This window comes from Gavialis gangeticus, unplaced genomic scaffold (assembly GCF_001723915.1).
Source record: "Gavialis gangeticus isolate Ggan-Ray unplaced genomic scaffold, GavGan_comp1, whole genome shotgun sequence".
Classification (NCBI taxonomy): Eukaryota; Metazoa; Chordata; order Crocodylia; family Gavialidae; genus Gavialis; species Gavialis gangeticus.
In genome coordinates, this window is record NW_017728992.1 from 174876320 (window position 1) to 174895406 (window position 19087).

The window sequence follows — 19087 nt, forward strand, 5'->3', positions numbered from 1 at the left end:
CCTGACACACCTACAGGCTGCAATAAACTGACTAGCACACAAATGAAAGGGAACTGGGGGTAAAAACAGATCACATTATGAATATGAGCCAGCAGTGTGATGCTGTAGCCAGTAGGGCACATAATACTCTGGCATGAATCAATCGATGCATTTCCAGCAAAACCAAGGAGGTGATTCTTCCGCTCTACTCAGCACTGGTGAGACTGCAGCTGGAGTACTGTGTCCAGTTCTGGGCACCACATTCTAACAAGGATGTGGACAAGCTTGAGAGAGTCCAAAGAAGAGCCACCCATATGATCAGAGCCTTAAAAGGCAAGCAATATGAGGAAAGGCTGAGGGCTCTGGGACTCTTCAGCCTGAGGAAAAGATGGCTGATAGGGGACCCATGTAACAGCTTACCACTACAGTAGGGGAGTACATCAAGGGCTCAGTGAGCAACTGTTCACCAGGGCACCCAAGGGGAGGACCAGGAGTAATGGCCACAAACTCCTGAAAGATCAATTTGGGCTCAACATTAAGAAAAACTTCTTCATAGTCAAGGTGTCAAGACTGTGGAATAAGCTCCCTCCAGAGGTGATGCAATCACCTACCCTAGAAATCTTCAAGAGGAGACTAAGCAGTCACCTTGCTGGGGTCACCTGACCCCAATTATCTTTGCTGCTTGGTGCAGGGGGCTGGACCCAATGATCTTCTCAGGTCCCTTCTGGCCTTACAATCTATGATCCTATAAATCTATGGGGCACATTTTCTGCTTCTCATTTCTCTCTCTACAGCATAGTCCTGTATCTTGTGTGACTCCAAAGAAGAAGTGAAAGAGTGGGCTGCAGATTTCCATAAAGGTAACACATTCCAAAGCACTCTTGTTAATTGAAAATTACTTTTTTTGTCCTTTAAATGATTGCTCATATGTACGTAGTAACCATAGACAGCCTCAAAACTATAAGTACTTTCCTGCAGGAGGGGTTCTCAGAATCTCCTAGGCAAACAATGACTAAAGGACCACCTTACCAAATGCAGTGTCTGTCTGAGAGGCATCAGCAACTACACAGAGCTTGGTGTAGAGGTGATTACTGATTTCCAAGTGGCTGTCCTAAGGATGTCACACTGCACAGGGATGCGACTACAATTGCCTGCTGTTTGGAAGCATACCTTGTATATATAGATGGTAGTCCCTCCTTGGCAGTCTAATAACACAGCTTAATACAGTCCTGTAGCCATTTGTATGGTCTCTGTGTTGGTATCACTGCACCCCTTGATCTCTCAGCTAAAGAAGCAAAATAGCTTTTTGAAACTTTCTATAGGGCTTTGTCCTCAATCAGTAGAAGGGTAAATCTCTTTTTATGTCATGCAACTGTAATGACATCGCAACTCATGAAGAATAAGATCTAAGAGAAAGAACTCTGGTAAGTTGATTTGTGGACCAAGGTGGAATTCCATAGCCACCTAGAGTAAAAACTGGGGTGTATTTTTAGAGACTCTATGTCCTAGTAAAACACCACACACTGATGATTCATCACAACATTTTGGATCTCACCACCCTCCTTGTGAAAATAATTGCTATAAAGAAAGATGGAATGATGGAACAAGAAACGCAGAATTATAACACCTTCACATAGATATGAAGATCAAATTTAGGTCTTGTTGTGCAATAGGATGTTCCATAATGTGAAAAACATCACTTAAGACCTTCAGGAATCTCAAGACTGTTGGGTGGGAGAATGCATGCCACCCAAAGAAGGATGGTGGTCCAAGAAACTATGAAACTAAGAAACTTCCGACCCTAGAAACTATGAAACTATGAAACTATGAAACTACGAAGATGCACTTTGCTTAAGTTTGTAGTTCATTCTATGCTTTTAAACTCCAAGAGATATTCCAATATGGTCTGGGTGGAAGATTGATCAGGACAGAGATTACTGCCAACCTCTAAATGTAAATGTAAGTGTAGTGGAATTATTTCTGCTGTGAATGGGGATCTCTCTTGCTCTCTGTGATAAAACAAATAACCATCTAGCATCCAGTCCGTGACATGAAGGATATGCAGATTTGGATCAATCACTGTTCCTCTGTCCTAGGAAAGGAGATCTGGGACCAAGAAAAGCAATTCGGGGCCCTTCACAGACATCAGAAGAAACCTGTTACCAAAATTTTATAAGTTACATGGGCTAGCAGCATTATTCAGCCAAGTCTAGTCTGACCTTTGGGAGCACCAAGAGAGGAAGATGTGTGTGTAGACAAGAAAGCATACAGTAAGATTTACATGTAGTAGATAAGAAACAAGTTAGGCAGAGAGCACAGGCTGAAGCCTCTTCTGGAACAGGAGGGCTGTCATTTCATGTTGATGTTCAATAAAAACAAATCTATTTTGAAGTATCCCCAATCTAGCAAGATAAGCTGTAGAACACAGTTTTTGAACTCCCAATCACAGTCTGTCTTGGTATTTTGGGAGTGGGAAGATCACAGAATCATAGGCAAGTAGGAGATCATCTAGTCCACTCCTCTACTTAAGGCAGAATCATCCATGACTAAACCATCCCAGTCAAGTGTTTGCTTAATCTACTCTTAAAAATGTCTACACCCTCTATGGACTGCCTCTTCCAATACTTAACCAACCCCATATTGAAAATGTTCTTTCTAAGATGAATTGTCAGTTTAGATGTGGTTCATGACAGATGTACCACTGCAGAGACATACCATTACAATGCATATGTGGGTGACACTTATTCAATCCTGTCTGTTGAGGTAAAACACCATGGTAGTACTATCTGTCTTGATCTGTACAAAGTGATCCTGAGATGATGAAGATGACCTTTTCCTGTGGCTGTAGGGGACAGGACTTGGAACAAAGACCTCAAGCTTTAGTAGGGGAATTTTAGGTTGGAAATTAGAAGGAACTTCTTGACTATGAGGAGAGGCAAACACTGAAACAGGCTACCTGGAGAAGTTGCAGAATCTCCATCACTGGCAATTTTCAAAAGCAGGTTAGACAGACAGTTGACTGGGGTAGTTTAGTTAGGGATAAATCTCTTCGCTAAGAGGGATGAAACTCTTAGCTAAGAACTGGGAGGCAGATATGTACTGCTGGCCAAATGTAACATTCCCATGGAGCATGAGCTACTGCAGTCAGAGTCGTAAGATGCTCTCATGAATTCATACATTGGTGTGGGGGTCATATTTAATATTTATCTATCAACAGCCCAAAGTATGGAAGAGCTGGTTTACTAGCAGTCCCAGAGTGTGTAGTCTCTGTCCTGCTTTTTCAGAAGAGGTCTCTTTCACTATTCAGAAGGCCCCTCTTATCACCCAGTCATCCAGCTAGAGAATGATAGCGACTGTTTGCCATCTGAGATATTCGGTTACTGCCAAGACAACACTGATGAAGATTCTTGGAGCCTTCAAGAGGTCAAACCTTGTACTGATAATGGACCTGAGCCAATACAAACTGAAGATATTTTCTGTGAAGGTCTGACAGTAATATGGACATAAGCATCTTGTTAAAGGATACATGTGAACCTGGCCATCATACTATCCTTTCAAGAGAGGCTGCTAATGAGATCAAAATGAACTTGAGCTTGCAAATGAAACCATTGATCTTTCTTAAGTTTAAAAAGGAATGCCAGCCTACTGTCCTAACCCAAACCAGAAACTGCTGTAAAATCCCTTCTCTATGAGATGATGGGGATTTTTTTTCTACAATCCTCAGAACTGGCAGGAAGAATACCTTAAACAAAAAGGGTACATGATGAAAAGAGATGGAGAAGGGGGATTTGAAGTGGGTAGGAAACCAAACGAAATAGTTGTGGTTCACAGTAATAACCAGAATCCACTGGTTTACTGCAGATTGGAAAAGGAGCCAGAAAGACACCAGAGGGAGGGAGGAACAAAGTAGTACTACAGGGGACTACAGACATTGTACCTGCATCATCCAGGGCCTTATGTGCTCCCCAATATAAGATGGTGTAGCAGAAAAATGGTCCCACTTACAGTATCCTTGACACTTTCTGGACAATTCTGAAGGCCAATATATAGAGGAGGAGGAATACCAATTATACCAATTATGCCTATGGGTGGAATACGCTTAGTACTTCAGTTTCCTAATATGAGACAATGTATGAATTGCAAGAAGCATAGGGTAAAACTTGAGTTTAAATTGATTTGAAGCATTTTGATTAATTTGTGTTTTCTACTACTATAGTTTTTCATTACTATAACTTAAATAGGCTTTTAAACTTGCCCCCCTAAAAACAACTGTTGAGCTAAACATAATCCTAAGAAATTTTGGCACAAGAAGTATTTTTGAAGAGCAATATAAGCAACCATATTTAAATCATATTGATTCTATCATTATTACAAACAGCCTAGAAAGTCCTATGACTTAAATTAACTGAATTCAGCAGGCAGAGACTAATACAGGCAGTGTGGACAGCTTTAAAGAGTCCTAAGTGAATGCCCTATTACTGCTTTCAGGCTCTCCCAAAATAGAAAGCATGAACATGGCATGGGAGTGCACCCTCAGAATTTCTCAACACCACCTATGCTAGTGAACTTCTGTTTACCCGATTCCTGTGTCCTTATAACCTCAAATATGCCCACAGATCTTTCTGTTTTAAAAGTTATCTTATTTAAGATTAAACATTAAAGAAAGATTTTGGCACCATCTCAAGTAGTCTGTTTACTTTTTCTTTAATATAATGGACTGCAAACAAAAGGCATGAATGATCTTCTAGCAACTTCCTTTGTCACTGTGAGGAGGTAGTGGGAGTGATTTTGCCCACACTTCACCCAACATGGATTTCAAACTTCTCTTCAGCACTGCAGCTTTGGGGCCAAGAATAAAAAGGGGTGTTGAGCTCTGCATCTCTCTGTAATAAGAGAGAGATTCATCCACAGTGTGTCTGCCTTCTGCGCACAAGTGCTTGGTTGTCTGACCCAGAATTCATTACTTCAGATTCTCACAGTGTGTGAAAACCTGATGCCACTGAGTCTGAGTTGAGGTTTCATTAAATATGTTGAGAGGAATTGAAAAGCTGAAGATTGGGGGAATATTCAGAACAAAAAGTGCAGATATTCCATTTATAAAAGATATAATTATGTATAATTTTATACACTTTTATGTTTAAATAATTTATAGGTTCCACACTCATGCTCTCTTAAAGTTTCCTAATTAATAGAGCTTTGATACTATGAAGTCTAACTTCTTCATGTCAGTGCCATCAAACACTGGCACTGCTTTTTTAGATATAATCCTGAAATGGGATCTGTGGAGGCAGACCCTTATCCTCAAGTGGGCCTTATTAGAGGATTAGTGTTTCAGAAACCAATTAAAACATAACTGGAGGTATTTTGCTCTCTGTCTCTCTCCCTCTCTCGCTCCTCCCTCCACCCCCTCCATGAGTAAAGAAAAAAACATAGAGAAAAGGGTGCAGAAGAATAGCTCAGCTGGAGCAATACATTATCAACAAACTAAACAATAGGTTTCTGAGACACAAAGTTTAAACTGTGGTACACTGTCTCCCATAAATAAATAAGGATAGAAACCCCCCAAACCCTTAAATATAGCAGAAACACAAGTGCCTCAAAAACCTAAAGGTATTTATTCTCTGAAGACACCTTGGATAGGTACAGGCACTCAAAAACCTCAGGACAGAATTAATATAAGTGACTTGGTTTTTCTATAAATGGTGTAATTTAGATTGGGAGCGAACAGAACACACATTCAACCTTTTGTGGGGAGCAGCAAATCTTAGAGCAGGTTCCACCATTTTTAAACCAGTCTATGGATACTGAACTTCTTCCCTGTTACAGGTAAAGACCAGTTTTGTGTGCTGAACTTCTGTTCTATTATGAGTATAGACCAGTTTCTGATCACTTATGCTGGTAAAAGTGTAGTGTCTGTACCTGGGCCTAGATGCTTTCAGAATTCTTACTAACTCAACCCCCATCCTGACTACTAATATCCAACTATAAATGCATTTTATGACAGAGAAAATAAACACCTGCTTATGAATAACATTGGAAAGTATCAAATAAGAAAAACATTAATCAAGACCTTTCAAATGTAATTTTGATAGAGTGTCCTGGTTCAGCTTCAATCACCCACTCACAATTCAAGGAGTCTTTATAGTAGCCAGGCCAGCCGGGAGAGAGGATTACTCCACTGGGAGATGAAAAATGCCCACCACATGGAGCTACAAGAGAACAATAGGGGAAAAATAACAATGGAGACTTGTATTTCACAATCATCATCATTATCATTATCATCATCATTGCAACCACCATAGCCACCTCAAGAGAGATATGCTACATACTTTTAGTCAGGCCAGTTACAAGATTTTCAGGGTATATTATGTCATGATGCTGCTATGAACTTAATGCAATGGTTGGACAAAGTACCACAAACTACTGAATATTAATTTCATGTCTGACATAAACCTAGAGCACTTGATTTTTTTCAATTCATTTCTCCATTCATGTAAAAGGTATACTTGCCCTCCTCAAAGGGCTAGTTAATGTTTGTAAACCATTTTTCATATATATTTTATTATTCTTAGATATACCTGAGTAATAAAACAGCAGAACCAACAGAATCCATGAATACTAATGTTTCAATTGAATCAGGACTGAAATTGTAATCTCTCTCTCTCTCTCTCTATATATATATACATATATATATGTGTGTGTGTATGTATGTATGTATGTATATGTATATATATATAATCTATTACCAGAAATTTGTCAGAAATGCCTCTAGAAAGCTTTTCAGTTTTTTGAAAATCCAAAGATTTTGTTAGTTTCTGCACCATGTGAAAATCAAAAATGTTCCATTACTAATTGACCATATATCCAAAGCTTTTAAGATTCACTTACCACTACATGGACTATATCTTCTGACCCATCAGATAAATGTAAGGTGAGAGGAGCAAGCAACCAATGATAGAAGTCACTGGCAATGAAGCCAAGAAAAAATGATACCTGATGTCTAAATTATTTTTATGTGAGATGCTGAATGGAGTCAAAAGAACAATGGTGTCCCATCCTAAGTGAGCAAGTTATCAACCCAGATAGAAAGATCAATGATTTATGAAGCAGCATAACTAGATTTGTTAGCTCCAACCCTTACATTCATTTATATAGGTACTTAATTATGCATGTAAATAGTTTCACTTAATTCATAGATTCATAGATGTTGGGGCAGGAAGGGACCTCACAAGAACATCAGGTCTAGCCCCCCTGCACTTGGGCAGGAAAGACTGCTGGGGTCAGATGACCCCATCAAGGTGGGCGTCAAGACGCTTTTTGAAGATTGCCAGAATCGGTGACTGTACCACCTCTAGGAGGAGTCTGTTCCAGATCTTTGATACTTGACTTGTAAAGAAGTTTTTCCTTATGTCCAATCTAAAGTGATCGTCCATCAGTTTGTGTCCATTGTTTCTTGTCTTCCCCTGGAGTGTCTTGGTGAACAGATGTTCCCCCAGGCCCTGATGTACACCCCTAATATACTTCTAGGCTGCCATCTAGTCCTTCTCTTCTCCAGGCTGAACAGTCCCAAGTCTTTCAACCTCTCCTCATATGACCTGCTCTCTAGACCTCTAACCATGCACATGGCCCTCCTTTGGATTTTCTCAAGTTTCTTCATATCCTTCCAAAAGTGCAGGGCCCAGAACTGGATGCAGTACTTTAGTTGCAGTCTCACCAAGGCTGAGTAAAATGGGAGAATGACATCCTTAGTCTTGTTCAAAATGCATCGGTAGATGCATACCAGTGTTTGATTAGCTCTGCCAGCTACAGCATTGCATTGGTGGCTCATGTTCATAGCACGGGTGACTCATGTTCATAGCACTGGTGGCTCCTGTTCATAAATGCAATGAATCTACACATGCATGTGAAGATAAACACATGAATCCTCAGAGGCTTAGGTAAGATCATCTTTCCCTGTGGAGTTCTGGAAAAATAAAATCATTCATCCTGAGTTTCCACACTTTTTCTCATGGAAATCTGATTTTCCCTTTTTAGAGGCAATGACATTCAATGACTTTTCTAAAATTCAAGCAATATAGAAATTCTGTCATTATAGCTGTTAACATATCTATAATAGATAAAAAAATAATTATGCTAGTCTGCCAAATTAAAAGGCCACTGTAAGGCTAGAATGATTATAAGGCTAGAATGACTGTAAGGCATTTAATGATTATTCAATATGGTAAAATAAGCATATTTTATGTATCTGTTTTTTCTTTTAAAAATAGTATTAACGAATCAAAAATCACCCTACCCTGCTCATAACGCAATTAAAGAAGCAACTGATCTCTGAATATTCCTCCCTCAAAAGCAACATGAGGAGATTTATTTTTCTTGGTTGCAACGCTTCATTTCAAAAAGCTTTATCTTAATTACATCCTCCTGGGATGAAATAATTCTTAATGTATTTGACAAAAAAATGAAATGTTTTACTCATTTAAATACTTATAGCCTGGAAGTCTTAAGAAAACCCAGCCCAGTTGATTCTGTAACAATTGTTGCTAGTTGTGCTATTTTAATAATTGCTTTATTTTAAATTAAAATGGATTAGTTGAAGACTAATCTAAAATACAGGTAACTGTATAGTTCTCAGCTGGTGATTCATATGTTACTGAACAATGACTTCTGGCCAGGACTTAATTAATCTCTAAGGCCCCTAAACAGATGAGTGCTAACTGCGCCCTAGCCTAATAACACTGCACAGTAGCATGCAGGGCAAAAAATGATGCTAATGGTGCTAATATGCTACTGCATGGTAAGTGTCACTAAAAATCCAAGTACCAGCATTACTGTGCAGTAGTGCAAGTTACTGCACATTGATTTTGTTAGGGTGACAATAATTTGGATTAGTAGGGAGCACTGGATTTGCAGCTGAATAAAGGCATGACCTGTGGCATAGCAGAGCTGCTAACCACAAGGCAGAATGATATATTAAAAATATACTGCAAGATGCTTAGGCAACCAGATTTTACTTATGAATGCTTATGCTAAGCCAGCATAAGCTACAGCGAGGAACAAGATAAGATACAGGGGCCCCAAAAAGGTGGAAGATGGTATAACCTGAGACAAAAAAACGACTGGAATGTGAAAAACAACACATAATTGGTAACAGAATCCAAGATGAACATATGCAAAAAGGTAAAGAGTGATTGGTAAAGAAGCCTCCAGAAGCTTCCAGGTTTTGGTCAAAGTCCGCCCATTGACCGAAGAGCAGGAGTCAAGGTCTTAGACATGCACTTATAGCAAAAAGACATGTAAATGAATGAAATGCATAGGCAAGTCCGTATTAATGAAGCAAACAGTAAACAAAGGTGGAGCTTGAGAGGGGAGGAGAAATGGGTGGAACAGAAGGTGGGACAGAGGTGGAGTGAATGTTAATGAGTATAAACCAAAGTGTATAAATGTAAGAAAAATCTATTGTTTGGGGCAGGACCCCATCTCTTACGGCATGAGGCCCCTTTTCCAAAGCTGCCTCCATTCTGAATAAAGCTGCGGCTGCAAAAATCCTGAAACTTTTCAGTTGAGAGTTTCTATAGGAAAGAATCATTTTCCAATTATTATTATTATTATTATTGATCAAAACCCAATTTTCTAAAATAAAATAGTTTAAATAGGGGGAAAATGAGCAACCCTACACACATCTTCTGTTTGTTTTTGTAAAGGGGGACATACAGCTGACTAATCATTAACATAAGGAAAGAAGTAGGAAGTAAGTAGGGTATGTGATTTGATTAACACTTCTCCAAAACATCTGGCCAAAGAGTGACTTAAGCACTGCATCATATTCAGGACTTCAGTAAGTTCTACTAGAGCAAGAAAGAAGGAATTAAGATATTTATCGGAATCCAAGGTAACTTTGAATTTAAGATGACCTCCCTGCCCAATTAATTAGATTTGGAAACTTATAAATTTGTTATAATTTTCCATGTATAGACTATAATTTGTGGAAGGTCATCTCCCTGACTGCTGTTTCAGGGAAGGCAATGGCAGAGGGCAAGAGGCCAGATCCCTGCCCCTTGTCTCGCCATGCCTGTGCTTGTCCCCCTATTGGCTGTCCCATGCCAAGCACTGCCCTTGCCATGTGCCTTCCTGTTGCCTGCCTCTCTGTGCCTGTTTCTGGCCTCCACTGCCTCTCCTGCATGCCCATCTCTTTCCTGCTGTGCCTTTGTCTGCCCCACTGACTCCTCCACCACCTGCTCTCCTGTGCAGCCTGCCTCCCCCACCCTCTGCTCCTCCCTGTGACCTACCTCCCCCATACCTGCTCCTCCCCTGCATGCTGAGTGGGGAAATAAACTTTGTCTTGGATAAGAGCAAATATGGCATTTTATCTCATTAATTACCCTCTAAACTTGAAAAGAAAAGTTCCTTAAAGGGGACTTAATCTTAGAGCCTACCAGAGGCATCCACTGTCCATTTCCTCCTGAGCAGGCATTGTTGAGTTTCAAGGAAAAAAAGATAATATGAAAATGGAAATGTAAACTTTGTAAGTGCAATGCTGAGTTTTTCACCTCTCCTCTCATTTGGCCCAGAAGTTGTAAATGTTCATATGCACATATATCAGAGCAGAAAAAAAGACTTCCCTTCAACATGCTTTTATTTTTTTAGAAATCTAAATACAGCTTTTCATTAAATAAGATGTAGCAAAAAAACCCAACAACAACCAAACAAAAAAAGGGTTGTCATATGCTTCACAGAGTGCAGGACTTTTTGAATACAGGCACTAAACCCAACTCTTGTTTCTACACGTGAACAAAAACATCTGGCTTATAACCAAAAAGCTTATATGTACCAGTTACACAAAATAAAAAGGGGCACATGCAAGAGAAATGAAGACCACGAGGAAATCATCTGAGGTACCACTGTAGAAGTTAGAGCATAGCTACAATGCTACTGTATTTAAGCTGGTCTTAAGGATGGGCATTTTTCAGTTCCCATTACAGTCAATGGAACAACTTCCCTATGAGATAGTTAAGAGACCCTAAGTAAAATATTCAAAGTAAGTTTACTCTATATTGAAGGCATGGTGAGTGCCTGCCCTTTTGTAGGCTACAGCCTGCTTTATCAGATGCTATGAGTTGATTTGCAGAGCAGAAGTACAACACCCAAATCAACCAAGCCAGGATCAGCTGAGAAAGAATAAAGGGACACCAAACTGAACTCAAATCATAAGATGCAAAAGCCTATGGCAGAACACTTTAACTTCCCTGGATTTTCCATCGCTGACCTCAGAATAGCTGCTTTTAAATAATGTGACTTTGCTTTGAACACAAAGTTGCAGAAAAAGAAATAATTCACAGAACAGATTGTAATGAGTATGGTTTAAAAAGCATGGTCTAGAAGATTCTTATCTTATTACCTGGATTAATTTTTTTGATCTTTTTATCCCTTTGGATTTATTAGTTGTTTGCCTCTTTCAACACTACCCCCCACCTACCTCCTTCTCTGTCTTTCATATTCAATTTCTAGTTGACAGCCTGTTCTCTGTAAGTCCTTTCATAGCATCTGATGAAGTGAACTCTTGTTCATTAAAGCTTATGCATTTCTGATTCAGTTAGTCTTAAGGTACACCTCTACTTGGTCTTCTGCCTGACTTCATACTAGCAGGGCTAACTACCTTCCTGTCTAAATAAAAAGGAATAAATGATTGGGAAAGGAAAGGAGGGGCATTGCTGTTAAAAGTGAAAATAGGTTGAATGGATCAAAAAGGAGAAACAAAGAAGGGGGCAGGCATCGGGTGGGGACAGGAGACAGGAGAGGTGGGACAAGTTGCAAAGTTGGGTTGCAGTCACTGGGTGCAGGGGGGCAGGGAACAGGCATCCTGTAACCTCCCCAACTGCTGCTTTCCCCTATTTCTTGCCCCCTTGCTGCTGCTTCCCTCACCCTAGTGGTAAGGGAGAACACATTTAGGATAAATTTAAATTCAAAGTCACCTTAGTATTTGGGTAAATACAGAATGACTTCTATTTGTGGTGTTTTTAATTACCATTAAGTAAATAAACACTTTGGCTCTTAAGGTCAAGTAATTACCTATCTTGACAGAACAGACAGAAGTATCTCATTAACAGGCAGCAGCAACAACAAAACTGCATTACACTGTGTCAACGCTCTTTCGGTGGATATTTATGCTAAGAGTGCCATCTGCAATGGTTTAGGGCACTAGGCTTCATTTATACTGTAAAGGGGTTGGAAAGTCTTGGACATGTTCATAGATCTTGGCTCTACAACAGATTCTGCCGCATATGTGTTTTTCTCAATCTCCCCCGCAGAATGTCAATGCATCTTGATTCTATAATGTCTATTTCTTCTACTGCTTTTTGCAAGTTTTTCATATATGTGTATAAAGAGAGGTATACGCTGGTCTTTATAAAATAGTTAAGAACTGGACAGTGAAAGCTGCAATGTGACTGTTTGTTACCAATATTCTTTAAAAAAAGAGAAGTTTTCTGTTACAGGGATGACTGTTGTCAACAGGATATTTTATATTATATAGCCTTGTACTAGGTTCAAAACTATATATTTCAGAAATATGACAAAACATTATTGTCTTAACACTACAAGGCACTGTTACACTTACTATTATATGCCTTACTCTTAACCCTAGTGCTGGCTTTACCTTATTTTACTATCCAATATGAATGGTATTTGAATATTGCTGGGCATCAGCAACTATTGAGTTAATACCATAGCTTTTGGTTTTTACTACATTGTAGTGTTTATAACCATCTATACATATTCATAACACATATGGAGATTATAAATTCACAACACATATGGAGACTATAAACTGAAAATAATAAATCAACAAGAGAAGGAACACCAGATGGTATTATTGTAAGCCAATGTATGACCATCGATTGAATACAATTTTGTCAAACTTGTGCAAATCAGCGTTTTCTCACAAAATTTACAGGAAACTCTTAACTTGAATCTGATGATTGGCTCCAGAAAACAATCATGCATACACAATACCTATTGCTATCCTTAGTATACCTACAATAGCATAATGTAGTATTTGTATAACATGGTTAAATACAATTGAAAGAGATTTTTTTTCTTTGTTTTAACGTTGGGAAGCTGTGAATAATATATATATTTTTAATGCTCTCACTATCTCTATGTCTCCTCCCCCGATTCTGTTGACTGCAGTACATGATTCAGTAGAATTTTTTATTTGTTATCCACAACTACAAGCTGATTTCTGAGACCCAGGAGTCCTTCATTTTCACAGCTACAGATGGGGTTCTGGGCTGATCGTCAAATGATTTGCACTTTTTTAAAAATAAAATATTCTAGTCATCTTGCCAAAAAGATTCTTTCTACATCCTCTTTTATACAAACTGTTAGGTCTGTTTGTTCTTAAAAGTCCCCATTGTGGTTGACTATCAGGTCCATACCACAGGTTGGCCAGGTAAATATGAAGCATTAGGGGTAGAATTCTATTTCCCCTCCTGTATCTAAATGATAGTTTTCTAGCTGTATAAGGGTTAAAAAAACCCACTTTTGAGCAGATAGCGATTTTAATTCATGTGCACTGTGGATGTGTAAGTGCATGCATGCAAACTGAGCATGTGTACTCACCTATGGACTGGATGGGCATGTATAGAACTTTGCATGTGCATCTTTTCTAGACATGTAAGTGCACCTAAGTTACAAAAACATAACCAGCCAGAATTCAGTGACTAAGAGATGCTAGACAGACAACGAGAAGATGTCTTCCCATATTTTACCATAATAACCTAGTGATTAGGCATATGCTCAGAAGCAGGATATGCAGGTTTTAGACCCTGCTCCTCTTTTTACCAAAAGATTTGAACCTTCTGTTGCATGACTGGCCCTGAGAGCAGCTGTGGCACTTCCTGGTGCCCAAGTGACTCCTGCCCCACTCTGGCTCCTCAGGGTACCCTCCCTTTTCTAACTCACCTGGTACGTCTTCATGAAAGTTATAGTATTGCAGAAGACTGCCCCAGAGTCTCAGAGCACCTGAATCCATCAACTTTCTTGTGGTTCACATGCCTGACTGGCACAAGTACTGCCATCAGGCACCAAATGGCATTAAGGGCGTTAATTATAACCTCCAACCTCCCCCATAAGCACACCCATGCCTCAGTGGTCTCACTCAATATAGATTCAGAGGGAGCCTCCTGGCTCCCAATGTGGCACTAGGACTCTCAGGCCTCAAACCTTTGTCTGCACTTCAGCCTTGCAGCTTGGCTCTCTTACTCTGGCTGTGCCCCTCAGCTGAGGTCCTCTGCCCCAGACCGTGACTTCTGAGCCTCAGCCTTTGTCTTACTTTCTTGAGCTCCAGGCCCCTGGGCCCTCTGGTCTTGCCTTTTCAGTCTCTGGGCCCCTCGGCCCTCTGGTCTCACTCTCTCAGGCTCTGGGTCCCTTGGCCTTGTGGTCTTGCCCTCTCAGGCTCCAGATCCCTTGTCCCTTTGGTCTTGCCCTCTTGGACTATAGGAAGCCCAGCCTTTTCATCTTGTGCCCTTTGTTTTGACCCTCTCAGACTGTTGGCCCCACACCCCTTTGGGCTCTATGACTCAGGCAAATCTGCTCTCCACCTACAGCTGTGCAAAGCTTCAGCCACTGATTCAATTCAGAGGCGATCCAGCCTGATTCGGCACCTGAATATGCAAGTCAAATCGGGAGACCCATTAAAAAGTCCGAATCACATATGATGCCTCCGAATAAATTCGGAAAAGATTCAGAGAGATTCAGAGATTCAAAACAACCACAGAAAGGCACACACAGCCGAGCAGCTGCAGGTTCTCCCACAGCTCCTCTGGCTGTGGCTGCCTCTCCCTGGGTGGAGGGAGCCACAGGAGAAGCCCCCATGGCTGCCCTGCTGGCCCCATCCCCTGTCTAGCCCCAGCCTCTCGGCACCTAAAACAAAACAAAACAAAACAAAACAAAACAAAACAAAAAAGCCCCGCACTCACTGGATGCAGCAGACGCTCTGGAGTCTCCTAGCAGAGCCCCCCTGTACAGCTTCTGCCAGGCCCTGCCCCTGATGCCTGCCCCCAACCCAGCCCCAGCATCCCAGCAATTGAAAAAAAATGCCCCACACTCGATAGCTGCAGAAGTGGGATCAGGGCCTATGATGACTTGTGGCAGAGCCCCTCCCCCCATCACACACCCAGCCTGGCACCTGCACATCAGCTTCCCCATGGTGTGGGTGCAACATGGATCTGTAGGGTGCCGGGTGCTGTGTGGGAGCTGGGGCCACTGGGGCTGAGTGGTGCTGGGCTCTGGCTGACGCGGAGCCATCCCAGCTCCCAGGCAGCACACAATGCCCTGCAGAAATACGCTGCACCCATGCCATAGGGCAGCTGCCATATGAGTGCCAGGCGGGGGGGTGATCAAGGGATGGGCAGGGCAGCCATGGGGGCTTCTCCCATGGCTCCTCCTACCTGGGGAGAGGCAGGCACAGACAGACGAGCAGCCCTCGACTGTGCTTGCCTCTCCCAGGTGGATCTGAATCTCTGAACCAGTGCTGAATCAGCACTGAATCTCTGATTCTGATTTGGCCAGATCGAATGGGGACAGTGATTTGAATCACCGAATTGAATCACTGTCCTCTGAATCCACCAAATCTGAATCCAAATCGAATACTTCCCTATTCACACAGGCCTGCTGCCCGGCCCCCTGGGGATCTCTGACCCAGGCAAGGATCTAGGTTGCCTGCCCCTCAGGTGCCTCTCTGACTTTCAGACCACCCCCACAGCCACATACCAGTCCTGTAGTGTAAAACATAAATCTAAGAAAAGTACTTTCCAAGCTATGTTTTACCAATATGTTTAGGCCAATACTGCACCACAAGCCATACTTCCCTTTTAGTTGCTCTAACCAGCTGGGTAGCTTGGGTGTCTATGGGACTGTCTATGGGACTCCTCTCTCCCAGGAGCTTCTTTCCCTACAGCATACAGGGCCAGACTGCCTACTTTGCCTCCAGCCCTGGGCTTATATATTTCTGAACTCGACCCCTTCCAGTTCTGTGGCTCCCTAGCCACATGAGGGTTTTCCTTTGCCTTGTGACCAGCCTGCACTCCTCTGCTGTAGCCCCACACATCAGCTTGGCCTGCTACACTCTGCTGGAAGTGACAGGAGCCTCTGGCGCCCTGTCACACTTTTTTTTCATGCACCTTAGGCCAAGTACTTCAACTACTACACTGGACCATTATTCAAGCCTCTCTACAGTGCTCCTTTGGGAACTCCACCCTGAGCAGTCAAAAGAAGATATGTAGAGATAGAAGGGAGAGAACAAGTCAGAGGGTGTGTAGCTCGGAGAGATGGATGCTACTGTGGAAAGCAGCTGTGCCCCACACCCCATCAGACCCCACCCTGCCCCTCCCCCAGTACAGGGCGCTCTCTCCCAGCCTAAAATGTAGGGTGCAACAGGTCATCTTTGAATGGAGTACTGGAAAAGCATCTGGATGCCTACTATGTGAAGTGGTAATTTGAGAGTTGTGATGGGAAGAAAGAGAGACAAGGTTCATATCTTCTCTGGGAAAGGTAGGCCAAGAAAATATACCTCCAGGGCAAATGCTGTTACTTCAGGTACTAGGGTTGAAACATGGATGGCCTTTTTCCACAGCCAATCATTTTTCCAGCACTTATGCTCAGGTACAGGCATAGAGCTTAATACACAACTAGGCACAGAGCTGAATATATAACTGACTAGTGATACTTGTAGATACTAGTAGATATATAACTACTGTGTGTACTTGTTCTATAGGCAGGCACTTACACATCCATGGCAGAGAGGGGCAGTCAAAAACACCCAGGTAACTAGCTAGAAAACTGCCATTTACATGTACAAAGGAAAACAGAATACCCTAGATGGATATGATTAATGGAAGCTGTCATCAGTCAAACTCTTCTCACACAAACAAGAACCCATACCAAACATCAAAATCCTTAAATAAACTTTAATAATCCCTATTTATTTCCATGCATGATAATTAGGAAGGGATGAGCCAAAAACTGCTAGTATGTTGGTATGAGTTAAACCAAATGCTAACAGATACCAACAGTTGGTAAACATCTGGGGTCAGAACTGACTAGCATTGGAAACTCTATAGGTTCACATCATCAGCTCTTTTTTAAAAAGCCTACTCAACCAGATTGCAGAGGAGCATGACAAGCACTCTATATCAATGGAACCTAAATTAGAAGTCATGGATGCAACTGCCATTCAATCAAGCTGGCAAAATCTTACAAGGTCCTTTTGTGACAGGAGCCAAGGGGTCCCATATCTGTGTGATTCTAATTGCCCAGCCCTCTGAACAATGGATATAGTTGAACTTTGGCTGCATTTTCAGCTCAAATGCTGAGGAAGCAGACAAAAATCTAAGCAGAAAACCTTCATAGCCTTACTTACTAGCTCTGTTTTAGGAGTGAAATTTGTATTTATGATCCTTCTATATGTCACCTGCAAAGAGGATGGGTTTTATGCAAGTAGATTAGATTTCACCCTATATTTCATAACTATATACAGTCAGTCATCAATCATACATACTGAACTGATTAATACCGAACACTAATATTCTTTTATGAACTCTGATTAATTAACATATCAGCTTATCAAACTAAACCAGCTGTACTGCTGGCTACAAAATTCTGTTTTTAAAGCTACTTTTTGTTTGTTTTTAATCTGTAACCTCACTTCTAAAAATATATTTAATTTTGCAACTACTGAGTAAATCCAATTCAAATCTATCAAAGGGAACCCTAATATCTAGGATTCAAATGAATGTCCCAATCAGTGCCTCAGATTACCCTTTGATGAGACAGTTTTGCATACAGCTAAGAATTTTTAAATATTTCCAGATTAATTCAGCTTCTCCATATACCAATGGATGTACCAGTTTTTATTTTCACTGGTAGTGTCGTCTAGCTCCACAAACTGCATAATAGATCAAAGTGACAGTACTGCTTATGTATGATTAACATAATCAAAGAATTACTGCCAGTGCTTAATGAGAACATCAATGATTGCACTGAATTAAATAAACTTTTTAAGGTTAGTATCTATTACAAATAGTTACTCAGTTTGTAAAATGAGTAGTTAGATGCAGCGAAATAAAAAAAAAATTTAAATAATATACCCATATATTATTATCCATGTGACTCAGTCACCCTTGTTACCATCCTGCCAAGACTACTTTGATTATATTATACAAACTATGCAGTATTCTTCATTCAATCACATACTTAAGAGAAGGGAATTCTTAAGTCATCTCATGGAGGCAGTTAGGTCAAAGGACGTGGTCATCATGGGTGACCTGAACTTTTCAGACATCTGCTGGGAAGAGCAGTCAGCCAGGTCTGACTGCTCATGTAGGTTCCTAGCTGAGATACAGGACCTCCATCTAACACAGGAGGTGCACAACCTCACCAGGGGAGATGCCTTGTTGGACCTGGTCCTGGCCATGGGTGATGACCTGGTGAGGAGGCTGCGGGTGCTCGACAACCTGGGCGACAGCGATCATCGCCGGCTGGAATTCACCATCCAGCACAAGGTAGCAAAAGCCTGCAGCAAGGCAGCAGCCCTGGACTTCAGGAAGGTGGATTTCAATGAGGTAAGGAGAATAGTTGGGGAGGCACTGAGGTCCCAGAGGGAAGGGGAGTCAGGTGTCCGAGAAGAGTGGTCGTTCCTTAAGGAGATGATCCTCCAAGTCCAAAGGGAGGTAATCCCAACTCAGATCAAAGGGGGCAAGAGGGCGCAAAAGCCTCCATGGCTCACCAAAAGCATCCAGGAACGCCTCCTAGCTAAAAAGGAGGCGTACACCCAATGGAAGGGAGGGGCCATTACCAGGGAGAACTATACCTCTGTTGCTCAGGGCTATAGGGGGCGGTCAGGAAAGCCAAGGCAGAGATGGAACTGGGATTAGCTACCCAGATCAAGGACAAAAAGAAGTCCTTTTTTAATTATATACGGGACAAAAAGAAGGTACCAGGTAACATGGGGCCTTTGCAGGACACGCTAGGAAATCTGGTCATCACACCAGACAGCAAAGCTAACCTATTTAACAATTTCTTTGCCTCCATTTTTCTGAGCAGGGACCGGGTC

General features: G+C 41.5%; 1 protein-coding gene across 1 annotated transcript in view; it reads right to left on the reverse strand.

The window, feature by feature from the left end:
• CSMD3 (CUB and Sushi multiple domains 3) overlaps positions 1–19087 on the reverse strand; it is an 80942-nt gene that overhangs the window by 33768 nt on the left and 28087 nt on the right. Inside the window, exon 5 of the mRNA XM_019519442.1 lies at positions 6050–6188. Coding sequence (XP_019374987.1) covers positions 6050–6188 — 139 coding nt within the window. The remainder of the gene's footprint in view (positions 1–6049; positions 6189–19087) is intronic.